Source organism: Microtus oregoni, unplaced genomic scaffold (genome assembly GCF_018167655.1).
Source record: "Microtus oregoni isolate MIOR12 unplaced genomic scaffold, Mior012 000010F_ref0000083, whole genome shotgun sequence".
NCBI classification, from domain to species: Eukaryota; Metazoa; Chordata; class Mammalia; order Rodentia; family Cricetidae; genus Microtus; species Microtus oregoni.
This window is the reverse complement of record NW_024543069.1, coordinates 25931524-25943615: the sequence shown is the minus strand read 5'-3', so window position 1 is coordinate 25943615 and position 12092 is coordinate 25931524. Positions and strand designations below refer to the sequence as shown.

At 46.4% G+C, this 12092-nt stretch overlaps 1 protein-coding gene across 7 annotated transcripts in view; it reads right to left on the bottom strand.

The window, feature by feature from the left end:
• Positions 1-12092, bottom strand: part of Elf2 (E74 like ETS transcription factor 2) — a 90096-nt gene that overhangs the window by 57069 nt on the left and 20935 nt on the right. For 5 of the 7 annotated variants that reach the window (XM_041659087.1, XM_041659088.1, XM_041659090.1 and 2 more), the window contains one exon: positions 232-397. The exons of 1 other annotated variant lie outside the window; for it this stretch is intronic. In XM_041659087.1, the coding sequence (XP_041515021.1) occupies positions 232-397 (166 nt within the window). Of the gene's footprint in view, positions 1-231; positions 398-12092 lie in introns of those variants that run through there. One more of the 7 variants, XM_041659096.1, reaches the window with a different exon arrangement.

Below are 12092 nucleotides of genomic sequence, written 5' to 3'. Positions count from 1 at the left end.
GGCTAGAGAAACGGCTCAGCAGTTAAGAGCACTGGATGCTGGTCCTAAGGACCTGGGTTGGAGTCACAACCACCTGTAACTCCAGTTTCAGGGGAATCTAATGCCCTCTTCTGGCCACCATGGGCACTGCACACACAGTGCAGATACATATGCAGGTAAAATGTCCTTACACATAAAATAGATAATTTAAAAATAAGAGTTATAGGAAAAAAACACTTTTGTGACGTCTACCTGTTTCCGAATTCTCAGTCTCAACTTCTTGTTCTTCCGCCACATCCTGCATCATGTAAGTCTCATCGTCATACACCAGAACCTGGGCAGCGTAGCCCTGCTCTAATCTTGCACTGGGCACTGGCTCCACAATCACTGCTGGAAATTCAGGGACCTTGTCACCTCCCTACAAAAGCAAATTTAGAGAACAATCAAGCTTTTCATTGGAAAATTCTGGATTTTGCTCTGAATCACTGGGTTCACAAAATCCCCTTCAGTCCACAGAGTGTCTTTCATGTGTCACATTCAAGGACGCAGAAAACAAGGAAAAGGAGAGGTTGGATGCAATAATCGCTAAGTCTTAAAGAGACAGGGAGTAGCACGCGTACTTCACTCCTTTGGGAAAGCTCCTAAAGCAAAGGTGAGATTGTGCTACTTTACACTACGGAAGACGGAACATGAGCAGCACACCCTGAGAAGAATAAAAGTGTATGAAGAGGTATCAGATGGGTCAGGAGACCCCAGAGAACCAAACCACAGCCTAACAGCAAATACACGAGGTGACCAAGCAGCAGCACACTGCACAGGGGCAAGGCCACAGACAGCGCCAGACACGTTTGAGAAGGAAGAGTTCAAACAAAAGAGCCTCCAGAGAAGCTGAAAAAAGGACGTGAGTCAATCAAAGTGTGAAATGTGTGTCAGACAAGAAGCTCTTCTTTTCTTTTATTGTAGTACTGGAAAAAAAAAAACCTCACAGTCTTGGGCCATTAAAAATAAACAAATACTTGCTGGACAGTAGTGGTGCACACCTTTAATCCCAGCACTGGGGAGGCAGAGAGGTAGGCGGATTTCTGAGTTCGAGGCCAGCCTGATCTACATAGCAAGTTCCAGGACAGCCAGAGCTGTTACAGAGAAACCGTCTCAAAAGCAAACAAACAAAACCCCACTAACTTAAGGAAGAGTTCCAGGCACAAGACAGAGGGTCCCTGACACAAAGGAAGAGAACAGGAATTTCAGGAAGACAGGGCTGACGATCTCCAGAATGTCAGCTGTGCCTGGACAGCTGATCAGCTTTGCACCAATGTGTGTGGTTACTTTGACTGGCAACTTGACTGGATTGGGAGACATGTGAAAGACCATTAGTAAGGGCTGGAGAGATGGCTCAGAGGCTGCTCTTTCAGAGGTCTTGAGTTCAATTCCCCAAAACCATAGGATGGCTCACAGCGCTCACAGCCATCTACAGTGGGATCTGATGCCTCTCTGCTGCAAAGGTGTATGTGCAGCCAGAGCGCGCATATGGACAGAAATATTTTAAAGAACTTGTTAAAAAATAGATGGATGGCGTCTTGAGCCTAGGCAGTCTGGATGCTCACCTTACTAGACCTGGATGGAGGTGGGAGGTCCTTGAACTTCCCACAGGGCAGGGAACCCTGATTGCTCTTTGGGCTGACGAGGGAGGGGGACTTGATGGGGGACGGGGAGGGAAATGGGAGGCGGTGGTGGGGAGGAGGCAGAAATCTTTAATGAATGAATGAATGAATGAATGAATGAATAAAAAAATTAGATGGATGGATGGACGGACGGACAGACGGACGTGAACAGACTACGGAAGAACTGGATGTAGGCCTAGCAGAGGAAGAGTGTCACTGGAGGTACGCCCTTGAATAGTTAGTTATACCTCTTGGGCCCGGCTCCTGTCTGAAACTCCTTTGCTTCCTGGCCACCAAGAGACAGACAGCTTTGCTCTGTAGCACTTTGCCACCATAACACTGTGCCTCTCCACAGGATGCTACTGGGAATGACTACAAAGGCTCACCGTGTAAAATGTACAGGAACTGACTGTATATGTGCATCTCCCATGACAGGATGAGCTGTTAACACCAGTATTAACAGTGATGTCCTCCTGAGGACACAACACCAGGGGAGGCCTGTTCCAAACTGTTATTTATCCACATCTGCCTCGTCTTGATACTGTACTCCTGGCCCTGGAGCCTGAGTGAGTGATCAGCTCCTCTGTGCTGAGAAAAATCACCATAAGCAGACACACAGAAACACCAGAACACAACCCAATAACTGACCGTGTATCTGCAGGGCAAGCAGGCAACAGTGGGTCCATGCTGAAGCACTTCCCCAAAGCTCAGGATGACCCAATGACCTGAGCAGCTCTATAAACAATTCAGCTGCTTCTCTGAGAAGCCCTGTGATGATGTAACTCATCCTGAAACCGAGTCATAGTCTACAAAATAAAGAACACACTGCTTACGTGTATTTTCATAAATGATAAAACTATAAAGGAAGGTGTGAACGTGACAAGGTCTGTGGGGATGACACCACTGAAGACAGAGATGGGATACAGGACAGACACAGGAGGTCAAATCATCTTCAGCTACACATCACATTCAAGCCCACCCGGGGCTACCTGAGACCCTACCTCAAAAACAAACAAACATCACATCAAATTCAAGACGACCCGGGCTACCTGAGACCCTACCTCAAAAACAAACAAACAAATAAACATGCGAGTGGGTGAAAGAAATGCCAGCAATTACTCCACTTCAGCCCGAATGGTAAGTAATACGGCGTACATTTTTGTTTATTTGTTTCTTGTTTTTAGAAACACGGTCTCTATGTGTAGTCCTGGCTGTCCTAGAACTCTCGCTGTAAACCAGGCCAACTTCAAGCTCAAAAACCCACCCGCCTTTGCCTCCTGAGTGTTGGGAATAAAGGCGTGCGCCACCACCACCCAGTTTATTAGTTATTCTTAAGATATGTATGTACTTTATATGTGCTTCATTGTCCATAAAACATTTCACCAAAGCTTTAATTTGCAAAATACACTGTAAAAAATTTCTTTGGCTAACAATTTCTCTATTTCAGATAAGACAAAGAATCAGCTTTTCAACATCAAGGTGTGGGAGGAGACGGAGAGAATGGCTGCTCCACAGCTGGGCAAGCTGGGGGGGGGGGGAGACAGAGAGAATGGCTGCTCCACAGCTGGGCAAGCTGGGGGGGGGGGGACAGAGAATGGCTGCTCCACAGCTGGGCAAGCAGGGGGGGAGGGGGAGACAGAGAATGGCTGCTCCACAGCTGGGCAAGCTGGGGGGGGGGGGGAGACGGAGAGAATGGCTGCTCCACAGCTGGGCAAGCTGGGGGGGGGGGGGGGGACAGAGAATGGCTGCTCCACAGCTGGGCAAGCTGGGGGGGGGGGGGAGACGGAGAGAATGGCTGCTCCACAGCTGGGCAAGCAGGCAGCTGCATCTTCTGCACGTCCACCTGCACAGCCACAGTGCATCCCTTTATCTGTGAAGCAACTATGGAGTTCTTTACTCACCAAAACTGAAGAGAGCTAAGCAGCACTGAGCTGACGCTGACCCACATACTGGTTAATTATGCAGTGAAGTTATAAATTACTTCCTTCCTCTAAATTTTTACAATATTTTTTCATTCGGGAAACAGTCTCACTAAGTTGCCCAGGCTAGCCTCAAACTCCCGGACTTGAGAAATCCAGACAGTTAGGTCTAGAAGTACGTCATGGTCCCAAATACACTGTATTTTAGAAGTAAATCTAGCACCAGGTGCTTTCTACTGTAAGCGCCCCATCAACACACCCAGAGAAAAGCAAAGGGTTTGTATCGTCATAGCATGAAAATACTCCATAATGTGAAATCCCTCTACGGACACTCTCTTCCCCACCAGTCAGGATCTAGCTCCGCCCTCTCAAATCTCACCTATCTTACTATTTAATAACAGTCCAGCAGGGTGTAGTGACATGCACCTTTAATTACAGAACTCGAACTTCGAACTCGTGGCAAAGGTAGCGGATCTCTGTGAGTTCAAGGTCAGCTTGGTCTACAGAGTGAGTTCCAGGACAGCCAGGGCCACACAGAAAAATCCTGTCTTCAAAAACCAAAACCAAAATATAAAAAGCTAAGTTTTAACTGATCTTTACTATCTATAGCTCTCAAAAAGATACTCTGGTGAGGCGCGCTGGTGCACACTATCAATTCCAGCACTCAGACGGCAGAGACGGCAGGTCTCTCGAAGCTCCAGGCCAGCCTGGTCTACATAGTGAGACCCAGACTAAAACAAAAACTCTTAAATCCCTAACTCATCTCAAGTCCACCTCCTCACCAAAAGTATTTTCAGAATATCAACAATGAACAACTTTTTGTTTGTTCTCATCATTCTGTGCTGGCCCTCTGCACCATGGCCACCCTTCGGCAAAGCTATGTCCTATCTCAAGGCCTATAAGCAGGCTGCTCTGCCTATAAAAATCAACTTGCCCCACCCTTTAACAACTTTTTCCTTTAATTAATTACCTGTCTCCTCTGACCAGGCTCTGCCACATTGTCCCTAAACTACTCATTTCTCTATAATTTCTAATTCTTAAAAATTTGTTTCCTGTTTTTCCTCATGTGTTTTATTGATCATGTCCACCAAAACAGCTTTATCGTGTTAGCTACTATATAATTTCATATGCATAAGACAGATACCAATATGTACTCAAGTGGCTTTTAGACATAAAGCAAAGAGAACTAGCTTACAATTCACAATCCCAGAGAACCTATACAATAATGAGGACCCTAAGAGAGACATACATGGATCTAATCTACATGGGAAGTAGAAAAAGGTAAGATCTCCTGAGTAAATTGGGGGCATGGGGGCCATGGCAGAGGGCTGAAGGGGAGGGGAGAGGAAGGAAGGAGAGCGGAGAAAAATGTATAGATCAATAAAGTCAATTAAAAAATGTAAAAAAAAAAGATGAACTATAGGAGGATTTCTGGTGGTTAGATAAAAGCCAGCATTTCTCAAAAATTTGTGAAATGGACTCCTATCTGCCAAAAGGAGTCATTTCCCTTACTTCTGGCAGAAGGAACATATGGCTACTTGTGGTTTCATATCAAAGCCCATGCCAGCCTCCAGGCACCAGCCATCCCTACTCACAAATACTGTTATGCAATTCAAATCCACAATGGTCTCCTGGCCCTTCCCTCCTTGAAGCTACTCCCCTCTTTGTAATCTGCTATCCTCCACAACTTCCAAGCTGACTTTATCTCTTGCTTTCCTCCCCTTCCCATATTCTCTCTCTCTCTTGCTATCTCTCCCTCCCCTCTTGCTATCTTCGGCTCTCTTGCTATCCTGTCTCCTGCTATCTCCACTGCTCTCCCCAGCTACTCTGTCTCCTGCTCTCCCACCTCCCTAGCCCTGGCCATGTCCAGTCTGCCTCCTTTTCTGTCTGCTCTGATGTTCTTTCTTCTCTTCCCCCAATGGAACAGTCATGTCAGCCGTTTCTTTATTTGGCCCCTCACATACAACCTCAAATTTGCAGCAATCCACTGCCTCAGTACCCCAAGTGCTGGGATTACAGATATTTTCCATCATGTCTGGATTATAAATTTGAGATTTCAAATCTCAAACAGTACTCTCCTGCTCTATACTTTACCATAGCCCAGCTCTCCACTTCCATTCTTTGGCTTCAGGAGCACTGGGGAGGCAGCAGCTCAAGACCCCTTGCTGCGGGAAGCTGCCAGGAGTCCTGTGGTGCCTGGGAATGCCAGATGAGGTGAGGTAATCAGCTGATCTGTGCTGCCCAGCAGGGCAGGGGAGGGGAGAGGACAGGAGTAGGTTCTGGAGGCAACAGGGTTGCTCCTAGTGTGGGACTGGCCAAGATCAGACCTTCACCTCCCACAGTTGCTGTCCCTGTGGCAGCAACCAGGAAAAGTCCTGAAGACTCCTCTCCTCTCTGGCCCCCAGGTAGGATCAGGAGGCCCAGAAGACCCAGAATCTGGGAAATTGTTGACTTCTGTGTCCATGACCTGGGGCCTACTGTGGCCCTCTGGCTGGGATGCAGAAGAGTTGCTGGGGTTCTCCTGGTCCCCAATTATCACCATTACAAGTGGATCAGTACAACATTCATTCTGGTGAGTAAGGAATTCGGTCGGGTTAGAGAATTGTGCACAGCATTTGGCACAGACTTGGGGGTGGCCCTCCTCATTACCATCACCTTCATGTTTCACAGGCTCCCCACAGGCCACCGCCCCCCCCCCCCCAGTCAAGAGCTGCTCCTGGTTTCCTGTGTGGGGAAGTGGAAGGCGGGATGGGGTAGGACACAATGGGAATCCAGTCTGGGGAAGCGCTGGAGGTTGCTGGTGCTGTGGCAGTCTCTGGCAGTTCCCCAAATCTATCCTGTATTTTCTGTCTCAATTTCTCTAACATTTCTTCAGCCTCAGCACCCCCTCCCAAGCACTCCCCATTGATTTCTGTTGGTGCAGGCTCCAACAGAGCCCAACAAACTTGAAAATGTCTACTGCACCGAACCATGTAATTTTACCTCACACAGAGACCCACACATGCACAGACAAAGACACTCACACACACACACACACACACACACACACTTATCTTTTAAGGGCTTCTTGGCAGTTGTGTTAAGAAATGTAGTCAAGGGGGCTGGAGAGGTGAATCAGCCATTAGGAGGAATAAGGTTCTTGCAGGGACCCAAGTTCAGTTCCCAGCACCCACATCAGGAGTTTATAACCACCTGCAATCCAGCTCCAGGATCCAACCTCCACTAGCACCTGCACAGGTTCTCTCTCTCTCTCTCTCTCTCTCTCTCTCTCTCTCTCTCTCTCTCTCACACACACACACACACACACACACACACACAGGGGCATCTGGACTAGCTCGTGGCCCTGTCTGTGCTCTTATACATCAACCATTTCCCGCCTGTGCTTCCCTTTCCTCACACCTAAGTCCACCGCAGCTCCTCCCCCATCACCACTGAACCCACACTGCCCAGATCACAAGTGTCCTCTGAGCATTTTCTTCAGGCAAGAGCACCCGTCCTCATCGTACCACTGGCACAAGTCCTTGTCCTTCATCCAACCACCGGCAACTTATTTTCAACTTGCCACAAGATACAACACTAAAATTTTGAACTAAATTATCAATCTCTTTCTGTTCTTCTATTTGTTTTTCTCTAACCCTATTTCTTCACACTTAGGAAGTCAGTCCTAATACTGTGTCATAAATTTCTTGAAAATCAAGTAAGCACAAAGCACGTGGCGCAGTGCACCTCGCAGGAAGAACTCAGTTACTGGTGGCTGTCCTATTCCACAACAGCAGAAGCAGTCCTCAGACCTACTTTGAAGGCACCTCGTCACTGCACAATTGGAACCGACTATGTCATTTCTTTCTTTGCACAAAAAGCTTTAATGGTCCTGTATTTGTCTAATAGGTTAAAACACGAGACTATGACTTTCACACTTTTATGGTTGATGTATGCTTTCACCCCATTGCTGTGACTGTGACCTTATTTGGAATGGATCTTTGCAGAGGTAAGATACGATCCATAGGCCGAGCCCTGGCCCACTCTGACTAGTTTTATAGAAAAGGAAAACCAGGACATGCAGGTGGAGGTGGAGGGAAGCCAATGAAGACACAGAATTCTCCCTTCATGCCAAGCAGACTGTGAAGCTGCACCAGCTACCAGGCATAAGGCAAATCTCACAGTTCTCGGAAAACAATAACACAGCCAACATAATTTCAAAACTCTGGACTCTAGAACTGTGAGACTATAATTTCATTTTGTGAAACCACTCAGCTTATCGGATGTTTTAGATAGCAGCCCCATCAAACTGGCTCGCCACCTTTGCCAGCTTCTCACTACAGAACCACACACAAGCTGTGTGACCCAGATCCTAGAGGAAGCCTTCCTATGTCAAAATGACTCATGTCGGGGCTGGAGAGATGGCTCAGTGGTTAAGAGCATTGCCTGCTCTTCCAAAGGTCCTGAGTTCAATTCCCAGCAACCACATGGTGGCTCACAACCATCTGTAATGGGGTCTGGTGCCCTCTTCTGGCCTGCACAGACAGAATATTGTATACATAATAAATAAATAAATAAATATTAAAAAAAAAAAGACTCATGTCATTTTGTAGCCTACTTGTCTGCCCAAATCCTTTCCCTCCACTAAAGGCTTTCCATCCCATTTCTTTAATCCCCCAACAGGTATTGTTCTACTTGAAGTCCTTCTGACACAAGTTGTGTGCCTAACACTGACGGCTTTTTGTGGCATTCTGCTGTATTTACACATCCAAATCCTTAACTAACTGGACAGTGAGATTATTAGACAGCAAAAGTTACACTTAAGTCCTCGAAAATGCACACAGCACATAATGCAGAATTGAAGGACCTGTTCAAAGAACACAACATTACAGATTCCACCTTTAGCAGGGATTCACATACTGAACACATATATACTAACAGCAAGTAACTTCATGACTTCTGTGCTACCAAACGGTGGAGAACAGAAGGTACCGCAGACAGATACGCAGAGTACCTACTGTTTGGTTTACTGGAGAAAGAATGAGGCAGAGTTAAAATTAAAACATCCCCTAACTTCTTAGGATTACTTTATTCAAGTTACTAAAGTATGCAATAATTAAAACAGATGAAACCCAAAATCTGGAGGCAACCAACCTAATTCGCTATGAGCTTGGGTTGCCAGATTGAACAAAGAAAACACAGAATACCCAATTATGATTAAATTCAGGTAAACACACATATAACAATTTGCACTTGGGAAAATGTTGCTTCTCTGACAATCAAGCCTAACTGGCTTTCCTGTACAGAGGAGGGGGCTGCATTCCCATACACAGGCGCACGTACGTGCACATGCCTGTGGAGGACAGAAGTCCATCTTCACCTTGTCTGTGAGTGCGCATCTACGTATGCACACACACGTCGCAGCCCACACACGGAGGTCAGAGGACAACCTAGGGTGTTGGTCGCTGCGTCCACCTGGTGTGAGACAGGCTCTTTTGTTGTTCAGGGACCCTTCTATCTCTGGCCCCAATCTCACCACAGAAACAGGATTATAGACACACTGTACCGTGCCTGGCTTTATGTGGGATCTGAGGATTCAGATTCAGGCCCTAAGCTTGCTTGCTACAAGTTTTACCCCCTGACCCACATCTTCAGGCCACAAGCTCCTCATTTTCTAGGACAGAGCCCACTGAACCTGGAGCTAACAGTGCCATCAAGGTCCATCAAGCACTTTACCACTGAGCTGTCCCCACGCAACTGTGCTGTAACTTCTAACAGTGCCCTCAAACCTCTGAGACCCACCTGTCTCTGCCTCCCAGTGCTGAGTAAAGGAGTGTGAAATCAAGCCTGGTCGCAGATGAGGATCTTGTTTTCAGATTTAATTGTTTCTAATCGGCTTCGTCCAGGTAATACACTCACTTTAACACCTGCATTCATGCACACATACCACCCTGCACATGGAGGGCAGAGGACAAGTTCTCATCCCCCGATGGAGGTCCCAGTGGCTGAAGTCAGAAAGCATCTTTACCTGCTGAGCCACCTCACTAGTCTATGCATTTTTTAAATTGTATATAGGAATCAACAGATTGTGTTTTGTGTGCATCTGGTTGTGCTGATGTCTATCCATGTGCTGGCTCAGTCTTTACCCACATGCATGAGGGCCAGAGTTTGGATCTCCGGCATCCACATGGTGACCTGCCTGTAACCCCGGTGTTTAACAGGAGGACAGGATGCTGGGAAAAGCCAGCTGAAGAGGCAAACTCAACCCTCAAGTGGGAGACCCTCCCTCAAAATAAAAGGTAGGAGTCTACCAGATAAGACAACAATATACACTTAATTTTAAGACTGCAAATTATTTTCCAAAACAGCTCTTATGAGATCTCCACTAGAAGTGTCAGAGCAAGCCAAGCTCACCCTCATCTCCACTACAAGTGTGCAAGCAAGCCAAGCTCACCCTCTCCAACATGTGGGGCCACTGCGCAATGAGCACCATGCCAAGCATGTGGCAGGACCTTTGACGTTTTATTTGCATTTCTTTCATGGCCAAAAATGCTGAACAGGTGTTGTTGTTGTTGTTGTTTTGCTTGTTGGTCATTCATACAACTACTCGAATCATCTGTTTCAAATGTTTTTTGTTTTTGTTTTTCCCAAGCACGAAGATTTATACACCCCTGAAGGACAAAGGGCAGGAAATAGAAGACTAGAGGATGAAGGAGAAGAGAACAAGGGAGAGGAAGACGGGATATCTGCACTGAGGGACAAAGGACTGCTTCTAGATAGAGAGGACACACACACACCAGGGTCTTTCCCTGAACCTGGAGCTCATGTTTCCTCAGCTTTCTCTGCAAGCCAACACATCCCAGTGAGCCTCCTACCTCCCTCAGAGCCTTCTTAGCTACGGAGCCATCTGCCTGGCCCCTCTTCCTATTTTAATAAGACACTGTCATCTTACTGTTTTATATTTTCTAAAGATGCCCATGGCTTCAATAAGGTTTAAGTGCACCTTCCTGCAAAGGCTCAAGTAATGGAAGCTTGGTCCTCAGTGTGGCAACATCCAGAGGTAGATGATGGGGAACCTCCTTCAATAATGGCCTTTGATAGGCTGGACCAGGTAGGGAGTGGCTTTGGTACCAAAAGGCCAGCAGGACTATCCTGTAGCTCTCTCGCTCCCCATTCCTGTTGTTTCCTTGTGGTGATCCGTGTGTTCCCTTTTAATAGAGAAAACCTTAGTATATTTTAGGAGCTAGCTGGGATTCCTTTCCCATCAGATGCGTTCTGCTTCAGATGGAGTCTGCTGAAATGTTTCCATGTCACTCAAAGTGCTGCACGCCTTCAATCCCAATGCTAGGGAGGCAGAGGTGGGAGGAACCCTGTGAGTTCCAGGCCAGCCTGGTCTACAGAGCGAGTGCCAGGACAGCCAGAGAGAGATATACAGAGAAACTGTCTTAAGGAAGAAAGGAAGGAAGAAAGAAAGAGAAAGAAAAGGGATTTGATCCATAATGAAGCAGTTGGCTAATAACTGCTAAAAGGACTGATGAACAGTTGTGGAATTTGAACAGAAAGTTGTTCCCATGCTGGCACCACAGCACTTCAAATGTCCACTAAGCAGGCCGGCTTCTTCTGACACCCTTCCATAGAATATAACAGCCCTGTTATACCACATTAATCATTAGTCAATAATAACTTGATAAATTCACAATTTTTTCCTCCATGCTATGTTCTGACCAGAAATCTTTGGGATTCCATATAAAGGAGGAAAAAGTAAAGGAAGTTTCTGAAAACAAACCTAGATCCTTGTCCTCTATACTGTTATCTTTTTAATCTATAAAACATAAATATACTCTGCAAATCCACTGTCCATGGCAGCTCTCCTCACATGGTAAACACCAACACCACAAAGCTATAGGGGACAGAAAAATAATTTGAAAGAGAAGCAGCATTCACTGGGTGATATCAGATGAGAGAGCCCACCCTGGGCTTGATCTCCTGGACTTCCTCTAATGGACTCTGACCCATTTTAGAAGAAGTCTTTAAATACAAAGGGAACATGTAGGACTTAGCAAAAGCACTGACAAAAGAAAAGTATGTCCCATGAGTCTTCCCACAGTAGATCCGTGTCTTACAGACCGAACAGACAGCAAGAAAGGAAAATGCTCCAGATCACAGCACATACACGAGTGTCCTCACTGTTATCAGGCAGGACCTGATCCATTCATTATCAGGGCACCAACCCCAGTGACAGCAGCATCTCACAGAGAAGAGACTCCCAAGGTGCCGCTAACCAGACACCTGCACGACAGCACTGTTACAACTGCATTGTTTCCATACTCAGTCTCTACCCAAGGGTGGGAAGAGAAAGCAGAGGAGAAAATCTGCTTTCTGCTCCTGCCTCTTCCTTCAGTGCTATCTATCTGTAACAACAAAACGACCAATCACACTTAGAGACTCAAAATCCTACCTGCGTGAGATCCAAAACATTTTCTAGCTAAATACGTAACTGCACATATTAGATTAAAATATCAGTCCTGAATTAGACATAACAGAATAACTAAGA